The 19,916-nt window shown below is 39.7% G+C and overlaps 1 protein-coding gene across 6 annotated transcripts in view; it reads left to right on the top strand.

The window, feature by feature from the left end:
- Positions 1–19,837, top strand: part of LOC311009984 (cytosolic purine 5'-nucleotidase-like) — a 48,354-nt gene extending 28,517 nt beyond the window's left edge. For 5 of the 6 annotated variants that reach the window (XM_084004468.1, XM_084004469.1, XM_084004470.1 and 2 more), the window contains exons 4-18: positions 3,093–3,210; positions 3,306–3,401; positions 6,057–6,148; positions 8,644–8,701; positions 9,490–9,583; positions 9,659–9,712; positions 9,792–9,875; positions 11,655–11,696; positions 11,785–11,892; positions 12,661–12,727; positions 12,906–13,076; positions 14,543–14,594; positions 16,192–16,252; positions 17,721–17,897; positions 17,974–19,837. In XM_084004468.1, the coding sequence (XP_083860594.1) occupies positions 3,093–3,210; positions 3,306–3,401; positions 6,057–6,148; positions 8,644–8,701; positions 9,490–9,583; positions 9,659–9,712; positions 9,792–9,875; positions 11,655–11,696; positions 11,785–11,892; positions 12,661–12,727; positions 12,906–13,076; positions 14,543–14,594; positions 16,192–16,252; positions 17,721–17,897; positions 17,974–18,189 (1,490 nt within the window). In that variant the 3' untranslated portion in view covers positions 18,190–19,837. The remainder of the gene's footprint in view (positions 1–3,092; positions 3,211–3,305; positions 3,402–6,056; positions 6,149–8,643; positions 8,702–9,489; positions 9,584–9,658; positions 9,713–9,791; positions 9,876–11,654; positions 11,697–11,784; positions 11,893–12,660; positions 12,728–12,905; positions 13,077–14,542; positions 14,595–16,191; positions 16,253–17,720; positions 17,898–17,973) is intronic. The other variant, XM_084004473.1, reaches the window with a different exon arrangement.
- Positions 19,838–19,916: the final 79 nt, after the last annotated feature.

Below are 19,916 nucleotides of genomic sequence, written 5' to 3'. Positions count from 1 at the left end.
AATGGTGAAGAATTGTGGTGGCAGCAGCATTCTTTGGGACTGATTTTCTCCAGCTGGAACAGGGCTCTTGGAGGGAATTATGAACAATTCAGTAATCCATTGTGACACAAAACCTTGAAGGAGAAATCATTTTTGACCCCATTTTCGTTGTCCCCAGGGTCATCCCAACTTACAAGAAGCAAAAAACCAGCCAAAAATTGACGTTGCCTAGCCCGAGATCTGTACCTGCCTGGCAGCCTTCCAGACCCGCTCCAATGCTAACCCATTGGGGCAAGTTTTATCTGCTTTTCTGGGCCTCAGAAAAGAATTCCAAGACCTATGCAACACAGGTTGGGTCCATACGAGACACGACATCGTTCGTTTAGCTCAAATTGTGTGGTGAAACGACATAAATATGTGTGTTTTTGCAGAGTTACTCACCTCAAATCACCCCGTAGACATTAGCAGTAGATAGCCGAGCGCGCGCTCGTCCCTCCCAGTCACCGCAGAAACGAAAACGTTTTCCTCGTAGTTTTGATTTTGTATCCATAAAGAAACGATCGAGCAGTGCAGTCGTCATGTCCATAATAAATCCATGAAGCTGTTCTGTCCATATTAGGGGTGTGAATCTTTGGCTTCACTTCGATTCAATTAACGATACAGTAGTTGGCGATTCGATTCAAGGACGATTTTTCTTTTTTGTTACAATTAGATTCGATTCGATTCTGTAAACCACGATTCGATTCAGTAACTTGTAACCAAAATTCTATGTCCATTAAATAAACATGCAATAATGCGAGTGAGACTATTTGTATTCTTCTGAAAGGTGAAAAAATAACATATTTATTCTATAAAAAAGTAAACCTGAAAAAGAAAATATTTTATGCTGAATACAAAAATGTAATTAAAATATGCTCTGTTATTTTTTAACATTTTCAATAGACTACATGCTGGCAGGGGAGAGAGTGTCTTAAACGTATTAAAACATTAATCATTAGTAAGAATCATGATTAATCTGATTAAATGCATTTATATCGATTATTGGTGAAGTCAAAACGATTCATTCTATTTATTTATTTTAGCACATCGATTTAGTAGAATCTATAGGACTGACAATCGATTCATCGATTAATCGAATTAATCGTTACACTTCTAGTCCATATGTATGACCATGTTACAACATAGCAACGATTGCTACAGCTAAACAGCAGCCCATAGCCAAAACAATGCAAGTCTGGCGCAAGTTCCTGTCTGACGTCCTCACTCTGGAGCTGTTTTCAAGCCAGTACAGTGACAAATCTTGGACAGTCGCGCGAGGCTCACTTTGAGTACACTGGAGTCGAAAAACAGCGACAATGGCAAGTAGTAGCTAGCTAGCTTCGGAGGCTCTTGCTCGATCTCACTCTGCTGATGAGAGACTGCAGTCTGCACACACGACTCCCACTAGTGCTATCAACACAACTAGCCTACTTAGACTGCGCGAGATTTGTTGTCTCTGTAGGAGGTTCAACTGTCACAAAGGCTAAGCAATCTTACTATGTAGTAGTGACGGCACTGCTCGATAGAAAGAAGTTTGTCACTGTACTGGCTTGAAAACATCTCCAGAGTGAGGACGTCGGGAGACGGCAGACGGGAACTTGTGCGAGACTTGCATTGTTTTGGCTATGGGCTGCTGTTTAGCTGTAGCAATCGTTGCTATGTTGTAACATAGTCATACATATGGACATAACAGCTTCATGGATTTATTATGGACATGACAACCGACTGCTCGATCGTTTCTTTATGGATACAAAATCAAAACTACGAGGAAAATGTTTTCGTTTCTGCGGTGACTGGGAGGGACGAGCGCGCGCTCGGCTATCTACTGCTAATGTCTACGGACTTATTTGAGGTGAGTAACTCCATGCAAAAACACACATATTTATGTTGTTTCAACACACAATTTGAGCTAAATGAGCGCTGTCGTGTCTCGTACGGACCCAACCTGTGTTGCATAGGTCTTGGAATTATTTGCTGAGGCCCAGAAAAGCAGATATAACTTGCCCCAATGGGTTATCATTGGAGCGAGTCTGGAAGGCTGCCAGGCAGGTACAGATCTCGGGCTAGGCAACATCATATTTGTCTGTTTTTTTGCTTCTAATAAGTCGGGATGACCCTGGAGACAACGAAAATGGGGTCAAAAATGACCGGATTTCTCCTTTAAGGCGTCCTAGAAAGGAGGAATTTCAAGAACCCCAATAAAATGCTACTAGAACAGCTGAACTTTATTGGCTTTGTTTGGCAGATCTTTGTTTGCGCTTCATATAAAAGACTTGAAACAAATTAAAAAGAAGGAGGATGACTTATTAAGCATATGCATGATTGCATAAAAATAAGAGAAACCTTGCGGAGGCTCATGCAAATGATTATTGATATTTGGGAGGGATGCACCGGTACCTTGTTTTCAGACCAAGTAAATGGTCCTCATTTAAGTACAAGTACAAATACTTACATTTCAGTACTGAGTGACGATATGTAGCAATACCATTACAGTTTTAACAATAACTTTTAAAACTTTTTTCATTTTCATCACACAATCCTCACAAATTAAAAATGGAAACACTTTGTTTTCTGAACTGAACACTAACTTTAATTTTTTTTTTTTTTACATTTTCATCACACAATCCTCACAAATAAAAAAAAATACAACATGATGCTGTTGCTGATATAGTAACATTAAAGTTGTGTTTTTCTGATACAAACAGAGCAGAGTTTGCAGTAAGGATATTAATAATTAACTGTTTAACCTGCTGTCACTTACACAGTTCAAATGCATAATAAAGATATATAAACCCTCAGAAAATCAGAGGAGCAGCTTGTCACTTAAAGAAGAATAGGTCCACCTTATCAGCCCACCTTAAGTGTGCTGAGCGGGAACTTAGCTTATGTCTAGTTGTAGCGTTTATTCCCCCAGAAATACGTGAATACCTGGTGAAAGGTTTTATGTTCGCCGTCCGTGGCATGGCGGCGGGTTCCATAGGAATGTTGCACCGCCATTGCTAAGACACATCGCCTGATTTACTACAGCTGTATTCAAACAACGCCTTCATCTCCCTCCTTGTCCGTCTGCCTAGTTTATAAATCACCCGAGTATGAGTCGCTGGGCTTCAACCTGACGGTGGAGCGTCTGGTGTCCATTGGATATCCGCAGGAGCTGCTCAACTTTGTCTACGACCCGTCCTTCCCCACCAGGCGGGTTCCCAAAGTCCCGCCTTTTTTGAAATGCCTTGAATCCTCTGAGGTGTGCTTTGGACTCTCTTACACTCACCTGTCTCCGTCCTTCTCAGAGGTCTGGTGTTTGACACACTGTATGGAAACCTGCTCAAAGTGGACTCCTACGGGAACATCCTGGTGTGCGTGCACGGCTTCAACTTTGTCAGGGGGTGAGGTCCACGACTCCCGCCGAGACTCCGATGAGCAGCTTGTCACTTAAAGTAGAATAGCGATTGTCCACCTTAAAAGTCAGCCCGCCTTAAGTGTTCCTGAGCCGAAGTTAAATCCATAAATTATGCATTTCACATATTTGTGCAGCTGGCTTTTTAGGCTCAACAGGTGAAAGGTCAACATCACATTGCTTTAGTGGTATCAGGTGCGCTTGTATCGGAGTAGTTTTATTAGTGTATGAGTACAGTATCAGACCCATGCACATTAATATACCATCAATGAATATAATCTATATAAAGATAGTAATATCTACCTGAGCAGGGAGTAGATATCTCCCTCTGTATGTCTTATCAGATCATAATGATGTGTATAACTATAGTCTATATAAAGATATAGTGTAGTAATGTCTCTTTAGTTTTTCCTTATCGATTCAACCGAATCCTAAAACTGTTTTGGTTTGGTTATTAATAGATAATTATCAATGCAATTATTGATATTAATATGATTATTAATACAAAATATTAGGGCACCAACTTGGATTTAGAGTAGGAGTAAAATCGAGCACTAGCCTTTATATAAACATGCAAATAAACACAATATACAAGGTTGGTACGGGTGCTGGAAGTCCTTGAAAACACGTGAATTTTAGTGTGGTGTGCTTGGATTTAGAATAAAGTGCTTGAAAGTGCTTGAAGTGCATGTCCCATGTTATGACATTTAGAACACAGAGAAAAGAAGATCTCCATATTTGAGGGACTGAAATTAGTTTTTTTTTTTTTTCACATTTCTGCATGAAATATGACTTTTGATGATGAACAGATGATGAAAATAGTTGTTAGTATTTCTGTGGATCTGTTAGTAGAATTAGTTTTCCTTTCATTTGTGCTCCTTCTGTAAAAAGCTGTCTCCAAACATGTTGGTAGTTTATAAGTAGGGTTGGGCATCGAGATCCGGTTCCAAATAGGAACCGGTTCCTAACCTCCGGTTCCGGAACCGTTAAGAAGCTGTTGGAATTGCGATCCTTTTTTTCGGTTCTTAAACGTCCGCACTAGTTTGTTTGTTTTACTCCGCTCGCACTAGTTTGTTTGTATTACACTGCCCAGCGTGCGGAGACTCCGCGATAGAACGAAGAACGTCACTCACTCAACATGGATGGCAGAAGAAGACGCCGCTCGAAAGTCTGGCTTCATTTTAATTTGAACAAAGATGGATTAGCACAGTGCAACATATGTGGAAAACTACACGCTACTTAGTAACGCGTTACTGTAGTCGGACTACTTTTTTCAGTAACGAGTAGTCTAACGCGCTACTATTGCCAAACCAGTAGTCAGATTAAAGTTACTTATCCAAATACAAGGTGCGTTACTATTTTTGTCAGTTAAAAAAAAGATCTGCTTTCTTCTTGCGTCTCAGGGGGGTGATGTATGTTAGCCGACACCTTCACGGACGGTCGCGTGTAGTCTGCTATACCGGCAGAAACGTAAACAATGGAGGGGGAAAGATACGCATTTTCCAGCTGGAAATACAAGCATTATTTCGACTTCATCTCAGCAAAAGATGGCAACATAAAGGTTCGTTGTACACTCTGTGTTAACAACAAAGTGTTGTCTACTTTCAAGAATACAACGTCAAACTTGAAAAAACATTTAGAGTCACAGCATGGCACAACCACATTAAACGAGCAGGTCCCGTCCGGTGACGGTGAAAAGGCGCAGCGTGTGAATAAACAAGACGAGTTCTCGATTTCACGGAGCTCCTGCTAACTCAGTCTGTGCTGAAATGCGAGCGGAGTCTCTCTTGAGAGTTTAGTGGAGAAATGTCTTGCTGCTTGCTGGCCCCGCCCCCTCCCTTCATCATCACGCCGCTCATACTTGAGGACTGTGCTCATTTGTTTCATAAAAACAATCCTTGCTGCTCTAATGCTGGTTCAATATTCATAAAATGTTCATTCATGATGTTACTGCCATTACAATATGCAAACAATTATTTAAGTTAAGTGAAGTCAAGGAAGACTGTCTTTATTTTTTTTATATAAAAACATGTATTTTCTATCAGGACATAGTTTTCAAGTGCAACTTAAAATGTCAGTGGATACATTGTTGATGTTACTGTTAAAAAAGCACATCAATAAAGTGAGTATTGGCAAAATCGGTAGTCGGCAGCTGTTGAATGTAACTAATAAAGTAACTTGTAATCTAACTTAGTTACTTTTAAAATCAAGTAGTCAGTAACTTAACTAAGTTACTTTTTAAAGGAGTAGTCAGTAGTCAGTAGTCAGATTACTTTTTCAAAGTAACTGTGGCAACACTGGACCTGTTGACCTGCACCTCAAAGAATCAGAATCGAGAATCGTTTAGAACAGGAATCGAAACAGGGGATCGAGATCGGAATCGGTAAAATCCAAATGATGCCCAACCCTATTTATAAGACAATAACATCTCATTTAATGTGATGAACAAGTGCAATAATAAGTAGACTGAATACTGACGATTGGATTGATACAAATATGGAGTTCACCTCAGCTGGAATGTGCTGGGAAAGCATTAAAATGCACCTTGAAATGCTTGAAAAGTGCTTGAATTTGACTTTGGAAAAGGTGGAGGAACCCTGGTTTGACCTTCGTCATCACTTCTTGTGTGTTTGTATCCGTGCAGACCTGACATCAGAGAGATGTACCCCAACAAGTTTATTCAGCGTGGAGACACGGACCGCTTCTCCATCCTCAACACACTCTTCAACCTGCCTGGTGAGAACGTTTTTTGAATAAAATTACAAAATTAAAAAATGGCTTTAATGGCTATAATGTCATATAGTTAGATGTATTCATGATATTATTATATACAACGGTGTATTAGGGCCACTGTAGGAAAAAAAACGGAGCCAAGAGAGGGGTTAATATTCCACGAAAATAAGTCGCAAAAATGTGAGTTTATAAAGTACCAAAATTGCGAGTTTAGAAAGTGGCAAATTCACAAGTTTATAAAGTGGCAAATTTGCAAGTTTGAAAGTGGCAAAATTGCGAGTTTATAAAGTGGCAAATTGCGAGTTTATAAAGTGGGAAATTGCGAGTTTATAAAGTGGCAAAATTGTGAGTTTATTAGGGGTGGGAATCGAGAACCGGTTCCTACTCAGAACCGGCTCCAACTAACCAATTCCATCGGAATCCTACGCCTCCAACGTTATCGACTCTTCTTAACGATTCCGCACCATGTTTTCCGGTTTACTCGAAATTTTGCGTCGCGGTACATTGCGGCACTCTCTCTGCGACGACCCTGCGCGCGCCGACAACCTATAAACAACGAGGCAGCATCATGGAGAGGAGGAAGCGATCAAAATTCTGGCTACATTTCACCAAACGCGATGAAAATGCTGCCGTGTGTAATCAGTGGAGGCATAGACCCATTGTAGCATATACAGTACGCTACAAAAGATCATGTTGTCTTTAGAGCGTCATAACTCCGTAATGGTTTGCGCTAGAAACAAGCGTTGTTTCCCTCTTAAACTAGAGAAATGGGGCTAAACAATGGTACCCTGCTTGTCCATGTGAGCGATTTATTTCTGACAACAAAACGAATGCGTAAAGTTGTAAAGATGTGACTAGATGTCTCCTCGTCTCAGTGGCGCATTTCTCCGTTTTTGTTTATGTATATCGATCAACTTCTCATCCACCATCTTGCTAGTGACGTATAGAGTTACGTATATGCATCGGACGCTCGTATTGGCTCCCGTATCGGCTTTTACAGCCAATAGGAAAGCCTGATTTATGCTTGGCCGTGTTTGCCCAAACGGGAGACACAGGAGTTCAAATCAGAGAAAAATGATGGTCAAAAAGTTACTGTAGTGATAGAGATACATGAATGGCACAGAAGAAATTCACTATATCCACACATATTTAGGGCAGGGAGAGGAAAGGACCATTCCTGGCAAAAAATAAATAAAATAAAAATAACACCCATAGACACTACCCAAAAGAATATCCATATTTCATAAACAAAAGCAGCTAGAAGCTTCAAATGACTTCTAGCATAATTCAAACAAGTGTGTGCAACTTTCTATGTTGAGCTTTTCTTTTGTTATAATGGTTTGCAGTGCTTTTGTTAATAAAATGTGTAAAAATTCAAGGTGCGTTTTTTATTTATTTTTAATTTATGGGCTAAAATCCCCTATTATAGTGTATATAAGTATTTATTGAACTACTCAGGAATCGATAAGATAATTGATAAGGAATTGGATCGATAGGCAGAATCAACAATGGCATTGATATTGATAAAAACTTATCAATTCCCACCCCTAGAGTTTATAAACTGGCAAGTTTGCGAGTTTATAAAGTAGCAAAATTGCGAGTTTATAAAGTGGGAAAATTGCGAGTTTATAAAGTAGCAAAATTGCAAGTTTATAAAGTGGCAAATTGCGAGTTTATAAAGTAGCAAAATTGCAAGTTTATAAGGTGGCAAATTTGCAAGTTTGAGAGTGGCAAAATTGCGAGTTTATAAAGTGGCAAAATTGTGAGTTTATAAAGTGGCAAAAATGCGAGTTTAGAAAGTAAAGTCAGCTGCTGCCATTTTGCAGTTTTTCTGACTTAATGTAGTGGCAACTAAAGATTAAAACCTCCTTCGCCACTTCATGAAGAACTTGAAGTTTTAAAATTTCGATATAATCTAACGAGGAAAAGAGGCGGGTGTAAAATAAACCAATCAGAAGATTTTATTCTCCATAACGTGTTAAAACAAAAACTTGTTCACAAAATTACCAAAAAAAATGTACATATAACTGTCAGAAAAGCTGCTGCTCCTCATCTGCACCCCCCAGTGTCCACATGGCAATACTACAGTACAACAACATAATTAGTTGTGGCAGCAGGACATGCAGGTCACCATATCCAAATACATGGTATTTGGATATAATGACGTCTTATGACGTCATTATTGATCACTGTCATTTGTATGCAGCTGGATTTTACAGATCAAATTTCAAGATTGAATCACTTAAAATGACATTTATTTCTCTTTTATCCAACTTCCAAAATTAATTTGACCCCCTAGGGGATCAGTTAAAGCAGGTGGTCCCAAAAATGATCCCAAACTTTTTTTTCTTCCAAAATGTCCAAACATACACATCAAAAGTGTCAATACAAAAAAATCAAGTATTGCAAAAAAGGAAGCAAAAGTGTCTGTGGGGCCGTGATCGGAGATGTAGGGTGTCTGGTACTGAGGCTTTAAAGGAATGACTCTTCTCCCTCAGAAACCTACCTCTTTGCTTGCCTGGTGGATTTCTTCAGTAACTGCTCGAGGTACTCAAGGTACTGCATCCTCGCCACCACACACACACACACACACACAACACTGTGACCTTCTGAGTTACAGCTTCATTGATTGATGAATTACTTCATTGCTTTGGTTAATTAGTGAATTACTTAATTGACTGTTCACAGGCCACTTTTTGACTCACTTGTGTCCTAATGTGTGAGTCTGCATGTGTGTGTCCGCATGTGTGTCCACGTGTGTCCACGTGTGTGAGTACACATGTGTGTCCACATGTGTGTTAGTGTCCGTGTGTTTGTGTGTGTCCACATGTGTCCATGTGTGTGTCCACGTGAGTGTGTCCACATGTGTGAGTGTGTGTCCACGTGTGTGAGTCCATGTGTGTGTCCACATGTGTGAGATCACGTATGTGTGTGTGTGAGTCCACATGTATGTCCTCCTGTGTGTCCCCATGTGTGTGTCCCCATGTGTGTGTCCTGGTGTGTGTCCATGTATGTGTCCACATGTATGTGTCCTTGTGTGTGTCCATGTGTGTGTCCATGAGTCCACATTGATACTTGAGTCCAACCTGCCTGGTCGGATAATCAGACGTGGCTTTAAAATGGTGGATAAACAATTTTATTTCATGTTATTTCATCACAATGGAAGTTATTTAATTATTCAGGAGCAATGTTGTGTTTCCATCAGCAGTAACTTACCAGGACTCAGACAGGTCTCTGCAGGGCTCCAGACCTGGTTGTCCCCTTCTCAGTCTTTAGGAGAGGATCTGAAGAAGATGGGGACATATGTTTGATGGTTTTAAACGTGCTTTAAACTGTCTCTGTAGTTGTGAGACTGGCTTCAAAGATGGCGACCTCTTCATGTCCTACAAGAGCATGTTTCAGGATGTCCGAGACGGCGTGGACTGGGTCCATTTCAAGGTAGCATCATTTCGTTTTCCGACACATAAAACCTGTTTCCAGGTCATCTGCTGCAGTGAAATGATTTCTTCACAGGGGTCGTTAAAAGAGAAAACGGTTGAAAACCTGGAGAAGTATGTGGTGAAGGATGTAAGTAAACCAGCAGCATAAACTCTGCTTGTACACACTGAACTTGTTTCTGATGTTGCCTCTTTTTATGTCCGCCAAGCCGAAGCTTCCTCTCCTCCTCAGTCGCATGAATGAAGTCGCTAAAGTGTTTCTGGCCACCAACAGTGATTACAAATACACAGAGGTGAGAGTTCACAGTCAGATGTATTCATGATATTATTATGTATGACGGTGTATTTGGGCCACTGTAGGGAAAAAAACCTTTAAAAAAACGGAGCCATGAGATTCAGAAAAAAAAGTGGCAAAAGTTTGAGTTTATCAAGTTGTAAAATTGCGAGTTTATAAAGTGGCAAAATTGTGAGTTTATAATGTGGCAAAATTGCGAGTTTATAAAGTGGCAAAATTGCGAGTTTCTAAAGTGGCAAAATTGCGAGTTTAAAGTGGCAAATTTGCAAGTATATGAAGTGGAACATTTGTGAGTTTATAAAGTGGCAAATTTGCAAGTATATGAAGTGGAACATTTGTGAGTTTATAAAGTGGCAAAATTGCGAGTTTATAAAGTGGAACATTTTCGAGTTTAAAAAGCGGCAAAATCGCGAGTATATAAAGTGGGAAATTGTGAGTTTATAAAGTGGCAAAATTGCGAGTTTCTAAAGTGACAAATTTCATGTTCATAAAGTGGCAAATTTGCGAGTTTAAAGTGGCAAATTTGCGAGTTTAAAAAGTGGCAAAATTGCAAGTATATAAAGTGGGAAATTTGTGAGTTGCGCTGCTAACTAGAACGATTGACTTGCGCTAGCCATAGCACAAGCAAACTCGGCAACTAGAAGAACTGAATGAAATTTCTTGAAAACGTCTCCAGACGTCTCCAACACACCGGCTGAGTTGGAAAATAGGTCTTATGTCCAAAATTCCGAACTATCCCTTTAATACATCACAACGTGTGACAGCGCCTCGTGAAGGTCCTTAAGGTGATGGCTGTTAATGGTTATTGTTGGTTTAATTAATGTGGGCCAAATTGTGAGTTGGGCTAATATGCTAGCAGAAGCATTCACTTGTTGTCATAGCAATGGCAAACGGCCGGTGTTAGTGGATGAAGTGAAAACTACCGCTAGCATCTTAGCCCAACCACCCAATCAATAAACACCAATAAGATGACAATGTGGCCCATATAAATAAAACCAACAATAACCATCAACAGCCATCATTGGGGCGACTGTGGCTCAGTTGGTAGAGCGGGTTGGCCAATGTTCGGAGGGTCGGCGGTTCGATCCCCGCCCTTGTCACTGTGTGGTCATTGTGTCCTTGGGCAAGACACTTCACCTAGCTTGCCTCGTGTGAATGTGTATGACTGCTGTATGTTTGAGGCGGTGGTCGGAGGGGCCGTAGGCGCAGAATGGCAGCCACGCTTCCGTCAGTCTGCCCCAGGGCAGCTGTGGCTACTATGGTAGTTTACCACCACCGGTATGACTGTGTGTGAATGAATGGAACCCGGAACCCTGTCAGAGCGCTTTGAGTGTCTTGAAAAGCGCCATATAAATCCAATCCATTATTATTATTATTATCATCCTAAGGACCTTAGCGGCATTGTGATACATTAATTAGAAAAATGAATGCGCAAATTTGCTAACAACCGGCATTTATGCTAGCTAACTTCCCATGAATGTACACGTTTATTTTTCTGATTAATATATCACAATGCGTGACAACACCTGATTGCCTTCCAACAACTGCCACTTTATAAACTTGCGAATTTTTTCGCGCAATATTAACCCACTACCTCGGCTCCATTTTTTTGTTTGTTTTTTTATTTATTTTTTTCCCCCCTACAGTGGACCTAATACGCCGTCGGAATGATGCACTGATTCAATTATCTAACAAAGCCATGTGGTGTTAATGATAGCAGAGAATTTCTCTTTTTCTGTCTTGTTAAAATAGAATTATCGCTCCTGTCTTCTTTCAGAAAATTATGACCTACCTGTTTGACTTCCCCCACGGGCCAAAGGTAACACTTATGATTTAATAACATTTGTTTTGTCAGGAGTCTCAATGGGTTTGAATTGAACCAGTGTGTGTGTGTGTGTGTGTTGCAGCTGGGGACACCCCACCGGCCCTGGAAGTCCTACTTTGACCTGATCCTGGTTGATGCCCGTAAACCTGTATTCTTTGGAGAGGGAACCGTTCTGCGGCAGGTCGACACGGTGAGTGTGAAACACCATTACTCACATATGAGTCATTAAGGAGTCATGAAGTGATCTTATGTCTTTCCTGGTCAAAGGAGCGGCTCTAAGACAGTGGATAAACACATTTAATTTACTGATGAACTTTTCACAGTTTATTTTAGTTATTTAAAGCTTTTATTTTGAATCCGCACAGGAAATGTTGTTTTCTTCAGCAGTAACTTACCAGGTCTCAGCTGGTCTCAGCAGGTCTCCAGACCTGGTTTTCCACCCCTCGTCTCTCTGCCCTCCCCGGGAGAGGATCTGAAGATGATGGAGACCTACATTTGATACATTGTCCAGATTCTGTCCACATACGGTCCTCACTGAGATCTGAACTCAATGTCAGCATGTAATCTGGCTAATCCCAATGCAGAAAGTACATGCTTGACAGTTAAAGGCAGAGTAGGTGATTTGTTCAAAGCCCCGCCCCCAGAACGCCAAACGAGTGCTCAAGCTCTGCAATCAGGAAGTAAGCATCGACAGACAGACAGGCCGTCCAATTATTTTCTCCTGCCTTTTATGATTGGATGGCATTTTTACAGTCCTGCCACGGCCACAGATGACATTTTACATTTTTTTTATGTCAGAACGTTTCATTTATTCATTGCAGTTTGTTAGATTTCAAGTAATTTAACAAGTGTTTCTGAATAGAATCACCTACTCAAACTTTGATATGGACTGGCTTTATGGGATATAAAAGTCAGATTAAAAAGACGAGTGTAACGTTGGTCCTGGTCTCTCTTTCAGACTACAGGTCGGCTGAAGATCGGAACATACACAGGTCTTCTGCAGCATGGCATCGTTTACTCTGGAGGTAAAGGAGCACATGATGATTCCTTGGGTGTTTAAATGATAGTCATAAAGGTAAACTTTTTCCATATAATAATGTTTGATGGAAAGGAATAAAGTCCTTCAGGAATAAAGATCTTCATTTAAGACCATCATTGATTGTGACGGTTCTCATGTGAATAAAGGACATTGTTGTACTCCAGGTTCTTCAGACATTGTGTGTGATTTGCTGGGTGCCAAAGGGAAGGACATTATCTACATTGGAGACCACATTTTCGGTGACATCCTGAAATCCAAGAAGCGTCAGGGCTGGAGGACTTTCCTGGTGATCCCTGAGCTGGCTCAGGAGCTGCATGTGTGGACGGACAAGAGCTGTGAGACTGACATAGACGCACTCCAACACACATAACATTTAGTTGAATGAATAAGTGTGATTTTAGCTATGACCTGAGAGCTTTTATTATATTCCTTACATTCATTATCAGTGTATAAAATTGATTTTATTAGGTGTTAGGAAATAATACTCATACATTACCATGCATGGTATAAAATGTTACTGGTCTGTATTTCCATTTAAGGTCACACCAATTATAACAATTATGGCTGAAACGATTACTCGAGTAATTCGATTGCAAAAAATGCTCGAGGCAAAAACTCTGCCTCGAGTCTTCTTTAAATTCCTCGTGCATTATGCGGCTGCTCAGCAGGGATCATTGCTCCACACGGGCGGTTTCTGAGGAAGCCCATGCGACCAAAAATCAGTGAGGTGCGGCTAAATATGTTCCTTGGTTGCAATGGTACTCCATTCAGCTGGTCTGTTTATGTGTGGAGCGTCATGTTTTTTCCCCACAGCATACAGAGATGAATCACCATGGTCTGAGCCAATCAAAGGCCGAGTAGGGGCGGGCCTTCATCTCTGATTGGCTCTGACCCCGGTCTCTTTTTCGCTGAATGTTTGTGTGGGAAAGTAATCAAGTAGAGTGACTTGAGCGTCAAAAATGAAGACAACTGTTGATCGTTTTTTTCGTACAGAAAGTTGCCGTGCCTGTAACACCTGTCTCCTCTCCCATAAGACACCGGCTGTCTCACCATCTCCCCTCCCATAAGACACCGGTCCTGTCTCACCATCTCCGTCCGAGACGGTTTCGCGAACCGGGCGGTCCAGTCGGACGTAGTTTTAAGAACCGGGCGGTCCGGTCGGATGTAGTTTTAAGAAACGGGCGGTCCGGTCGGGCGTAGTTTTAAGAACCTGGTGGTCCGGTCGGGTGTAGCTTTAAGAACTGGTCGTTTGATCATGTTTCCGGTTCACCGCGGGCGGTCAACATTGTGCAGTACGGCCAGAGCCAGGCTGGGAACGCTGCCTTTACTGTCGGGCCGTAGTCGTTCAGAATCGTTAAAAAGCAGCAGAAACACAACAGACGTTAACACTGCTTATAATATCACCAAAGACAAGCATTTTAAGTGTATTTTTAAACAATTTAGGTTATTTTGATTTAAATAAAGTAAAGAACATTCATCTTTAGCTTTTTTTCTCCTTTCTTCTTTTCTTATCTAATTACCGTTTACAGTCATTGACCAAATGTGTTAAGAAATTATCAGTGTATTTGGAAACTATATACAATGTTAATTTTTTATCCAAGTACTCGATTAATTGATGGAATAAGTAGATTATGTGGTTATAAAAAGATTCGATAGCTGCAGCCCTAATAACAATATAATTAAGAAACAGTTCACTGAAGCTTAGATCAGACTAGATAATGAAGGAAGTTGACAGTACAAACAGTAAAGGTTGTTTAAGACTGAAATTATGCTAAATGTACTAATGCAAGATGTTTTCCAGCCATATTTGAGGAACTTCAGTCTCTGGACTGCTTCCTTGCAGAACTTTACAAGTGAGTTCCCCTTTGTTGAGTTCCTCTTTAAGTTCACCTTTGTTAAGTGTCTCTTTCTCAAGTTCCTATTTAATTTCCCCTTTGTTAAGTTCCATTTTGTTAAGTTCCTCTTTAAGTTCTCTTTTGTTAAGTTAAGTCAAACAAGTTTAAAAATGTTTGACTGGTCCAAAATTAATGTTTTGCTTACCTCTGTGTAGATGTGACGTTTGGCTGCGGCTTCTAGCAAGACTTGTGAGCCAATTCAATAACGACATTGGTATCACTTGGTATCTCTGCGTAGTCAGGGATCAAGAGTCTTTAGGGTTGCCAGTTAGTGTGGGAAAAACAGAAAATTGGCTTAGTTTTACAGTAAGCAGGCAGCATTTCGGTACCTAACACCACCGCACAAAGTAACCCAAATGCACTTGACATGACTGAGTCACTCCAATCCACCATGAAAACGCAGGTTGTGCAACGAACTGGCAACCCATTGAGGGTGTATGCACTTCGAGCAATAGCTGTGTTGTGACGTGAATGCAATGGGGGGAGTGCAAGTGCGACATCTAGTGGCTGGATGTTATCAATGTTGTCAGTAGCGCCTACGTTTGCCATTGCTAAATAACCCCTTTGTTAAGTTACTCCTGTACCTCTTTAAGTTCCTCTTTGTTAAGTTTATCTTTGTTGATTTCATTTTAAAGTCTCTTTTTGTTCAGTTTTCTTTTTCATTAAATTCAGTACATTTAAATTCCGCTTTGTTAAATCCCTCTTTAAGTTCCCTTTTGTTAAGTTCCCCTATGATGAGTTCTTATTCAAGTTCCCCTTTGTAAAGTCCCTCTTTAAGTTCCCCTATGTAAAGTTCCTATTTATTGAGTTCTTCTTTGTTAAGTCACTCTTTGTTAAGTTCCTCTTTGTTAAGTTCCTCTTTAAGTTGTTCCTTTGTTAAGTTCCTATTTGTTTAATTCCCCTTTATTGAGTTTGCTAAATTCCTCTTTAAGTTCCTCTTCATTAAGTTTCTATTTGTTAAATTCCTCTTTAACTTCCCCTTTTTTAAGTTCCCCTATGTCCTATTTGTTAAATTTCCCTTTATTGGGTTCCTCTTTGTTATGTCACTATATAAGTTCCCCTTTGTTAAATTCCTCTTTATTGAGTTCCTCTTCGTTATATTCCTCTTTGTTGAGTTACTCTTTCTTAAGTTCCCATTTGTTAAGTTCCTCTTTGTGAAGTTCCTATTTGTTAAATTCCCCTTTATTGAGTTCCGCTTTGTTAAGTTCCTCTTTGTTAAATTCCTCTTTGTTGTGTTCCTCTTTGTTAAGTCACTCTATAAGTTCCCATTTGTTAAGTTCATCTTTGTGAATTTCCTCTTTGTTGAGTTCGTCTTACTTAAGTTCCAATTTGTTAAGTTCCTCTTTATGGTCCTGTTTAAGTTCCCCTTTGATAAGTTCCTCTTTTATTGACATCAGGTTAAGACTGATCTGGTCTATTCAGTCATTACTTCAGTGGACAAACAGACCTTTTCCCAGAAAGTGTTGGGTTGCATGTTGATGTCCAGTCTATTAAAATTAAGATAGTTCTGGGTCTGCTGTATGTATACCACAGTTCCCTTGTGTTTTGTCCTCAGACATCTGGACAGCAGCAGCAATGAGAGGCCTGACATAAGCTCCCTGCAGAGACGCATCAAGGTAAAACTACTCCAACACATATTCCTTCACTGAAAGCTGAGTCCATTAAAAGTCAAAGAGTAGGGTAATTTAAACAATATCAAGTTTCTGATACTACTTATTTTTCACACACAAACTGATGTTGCGCATAGGTAGGAGTAGGTTTGGTTATTAATAGATCATTATGTATAGAAATAAAATATTAATATTGATAGGATTATTATTAAAACCATAACATAAAGACATGGGGCACCACCCTGAAATCAGGGAAAGATAACTGAATCTTAAGATCATCTCAATATTAAAGGTTGATATTAAAATGCCAATCATTAATAACTATTTGCATAGTTAAACAAAAAGTTGAAGTGAAATCCGAGCGCTTGCTTGAACATGCACAATAAACACAAGAAACTGTTATATAATAACAGAATATAAAATATAAGAAGGTATTAAATTAAAAAAAAGTAAATAATGAGCAAAATCAATGACAATGAATGGGTTTATCCACTGTGGTTCCGGTCCTAATAGGACCTAGTTTTGATAAAATTAGACCCGCCATATTTTTTTAATCTGTCCAAGCATCTCCTGGAATCTATCAAACCCATAATCCACCAAAGAGCACATTTTTAAATATAACTTTACTGTTTATCATGCTAATGTGAAATAGACAGAAAGTACAAACAGTCCAACAATGTGACAAACACAACCAGAGCTTTTTACCATTATTGTGGTGTCTTCCACTTTTTAGCAGCTTTCCCTCATCAATTTCTGAATGTATTCATTTTGATACCTTACACACTTGCACACACACACACCCTATCAAATATAATCTCCATCCGTCATTTACATAAGCCATGGTAACAGCTTTCTGTTATTGTCTGTAAGTCACTTTTAAGCGTATCTTTTGTCAATGCTGCCCTCTTTTTTTATTTTCACTTTATTTCACGAATAAAAACATTTTTAAGACTCCTGATCATTTATTGTGATAAAACTAACAGTGAGGTTACTACTATTACAAACGTGGTTTGTAATAGTAGTAATGAAAAGAGTGGGACATTCCTGTCCTTTCGACTCACTTGGAACAGCCTTTTTGATTCTCCAAAAAGAAAGAACAAGTACCATGTTTTAGACACAAAAGTTGTCTCTAAAACATGGTACTTGTTTTAGTACCACAAATAGAAGTTTTTATCTGTTTTCTAAAAGAGAAGTATTTTATCTGTTCCCTAATAGATAAATGTTTATGTTCCTTAAAAGAGAAGCGCTTATCTGTTCCTTAAAAGAGAAGCTTTTTCTCTTCTCCCTAACAGAAATGTGTTTTATCTGTTCCCTAAATGAGAAGTGTTTTATCTGTTCCCTAAAAGTGATGTATTGTATCTGTTCCCTAAAAGAAATGTTTATCTGTTCCCTTAAAGAGAAGTGTTTTTTCTGTTCCCTAAAAGACAAACATGGCTGCCAGAATCCTCAGGCATGTCTCCTTGTCCTTTTCCAGAAAGTGACCCACGACATGGACATGTGCTACGGCATGATGGGAAGTCTGTTTCGCAGTGGATCCCGGCAGACATTGTTTGCCTCCCAAGTGATGCGCTACGCCGACCTGTATGCGGCGTCCTTCATCAACCTGCTGTACTACCCCTTCAGCTATCTGTTCCGGGCTGCACACGTTCTGGTGAGCTCACCTCTTCTTTCTCTCCGACGCCGCTCTGCCTTCGCGTGCTTTGACCGTCAATGTTTCCGCCTCCCAGATGCCTCACGAGTCGACGGTGGAGCACGCCCACATCAGCGCCGTCGACGGCGAGTCGCCGCTGGCCACGCGGAACCGACGCGACCTCAAGGACATCGAGTGCAAGCGTCACCAGCTGACTCTATCCCTCAGCGAAATCCAGCCCCCCCTCTTCTTCCCTCAGGCTCCTCAGGAGATCACCCACTGCCATGATGAGGATGATGACGAGGAGGAGTAGAGGATGCTGTCACAGCCGGTACACCCTGTTTTCTTCTTTCTGTCATAAACACACTGCTCGTTAACACAAGGAGAACTGGGACACTGTCTGCTGCTCTTGGACCTGGTTTAGTTTGATGTGGACCACGGTGGATCCAGGTGGGTAACCGCACCAGCCGATGGGTAAAAGAGAATTCTACGGGGAGTTGAGGTTCATGTCAGATAGCAAGTTTGAAGTGGACCTTCATCAGCGTAGCAGCAGTTGTTAGATTCTGTAGTTTGAGGGGAGTTTTCTCTTATTGTTTGTTTTGTCAGAAGTCCAGAGAAATCTGTTCAAATTTTTCTTTATTTTACAAATGTTTCTTCTTTTTAAATTTTGGGGAATGTAGCAATGAAATAACAGCACATTTGAGGGTGGATCTTTACTTGAAGAAATTGTAGCTGTCACAGTCAAAATGATGAAGCAAATATACAAAATAGTGACTATTGCAATTTGTCTATTTACACTATTTTTTGAGTGTTTGTCAGTTTATTTGAAATATATATATATTTTTTTTTTTGCAAAGAATGTTGAAAGTTGAGATGGTTTAACTTGTGACTGTTTGATGAGTTTTAACAGGCATGATAATTAAAATTAATAATAATTGTAATTATCATATTAGTCTAAATTTTAAATCACACAAACATTTTTCTCTGAACTTTTCACTATTATGAGTTACAATGATGAAACAAATAGTAATAGTCACAATATTGTGCCTATTTTTCTATCTACACACTATTTTTGGAGTGTTTGTATTTTTGTTACTGTTAATTTGAAATAATTGTGAGTTTTTTGCAAAGAATGTTGAAAGTTGAGATGGTTTAAGTCACAACTGATTGATGAGAATGAGAATTTTAATCATCATGGACTAATGTCCAAATTTTAAATCATAGAAACATTTTTACTCTGAACTTTTCTCAAATGATGAAACAAATAGTAATAGTCACACTATTTTGTCTATTTTTCTATCGACACACTATTTTTGGAGTGTTTGTATTTGTGTCACTGTTTCGGTATCTGTACTGGCGGTGATGGACTTCCATAGGGATGTACCTGTTGCTGTAAACATGCTGGAACTGTAGAAGTGGACTTGATCCACACATACTGTCAACATGATGATGGTGCAATCATACAGTATTTACTAATGGTTAATAGTGCTGATAAGGTTGGTTTTCCTCGAGTATTATCGTGTGGATTTTGAAGGACCTGACCTAACGGGAGGAACTGTTTTATTGAAAAAAAAAAAGCCTGATCTGCTGGAGTGATCACAAAGTGTTGATCAACTGAAAATCTGATTCAGAGAATCCAGAATGTGTGATTCTGCTGTTTGCGTGTTGTCACTTTATTACTTACATGGAACTTCTGAGACATATTTGTACTTCTTTAAATCTCCTGCTGACAATTGTTTGTTTTATCGTTTGTGCTGTTTTTCGCGTTTGGATATCCCAAAGTGAGCTGGAAAAGGTCAAACGAACCACCGGCGTGTCAAATTAGCCAAATGATTGTTTTGTTTTTTTATTATGTTTTACTAGCAATAGTTCATACATTTCTTCTGCTTATTTGAAATAATGTTGAAAAGTTGAGATGGTTTAAGTCACGACTGATGTTTGTAATAAATACTCGAAATTAAGTGAGTGATTTTCTAAAACAAAAAGGTAACTTTCAAAGAAGACACAGGATGAATAAAATTGTTTATATATGTATGTATG

This window comes from Eutrigla gurnardus (genome assembly GCF_963514095.1).
Source record: "Eutrigla gurnardus genome assembly, chromosome: 24".
Lineage (NCBI taxonomy): Eukaryota > Metazoa > Chordata > Actinopteri > Perciformes > Triglidae > Eutrigla > Eutrigla gurnardus.
Note: the sequence above shows the minus strand (reverse complement) of the source record. Positions and strands in the feature narration are given on the sequence as shown.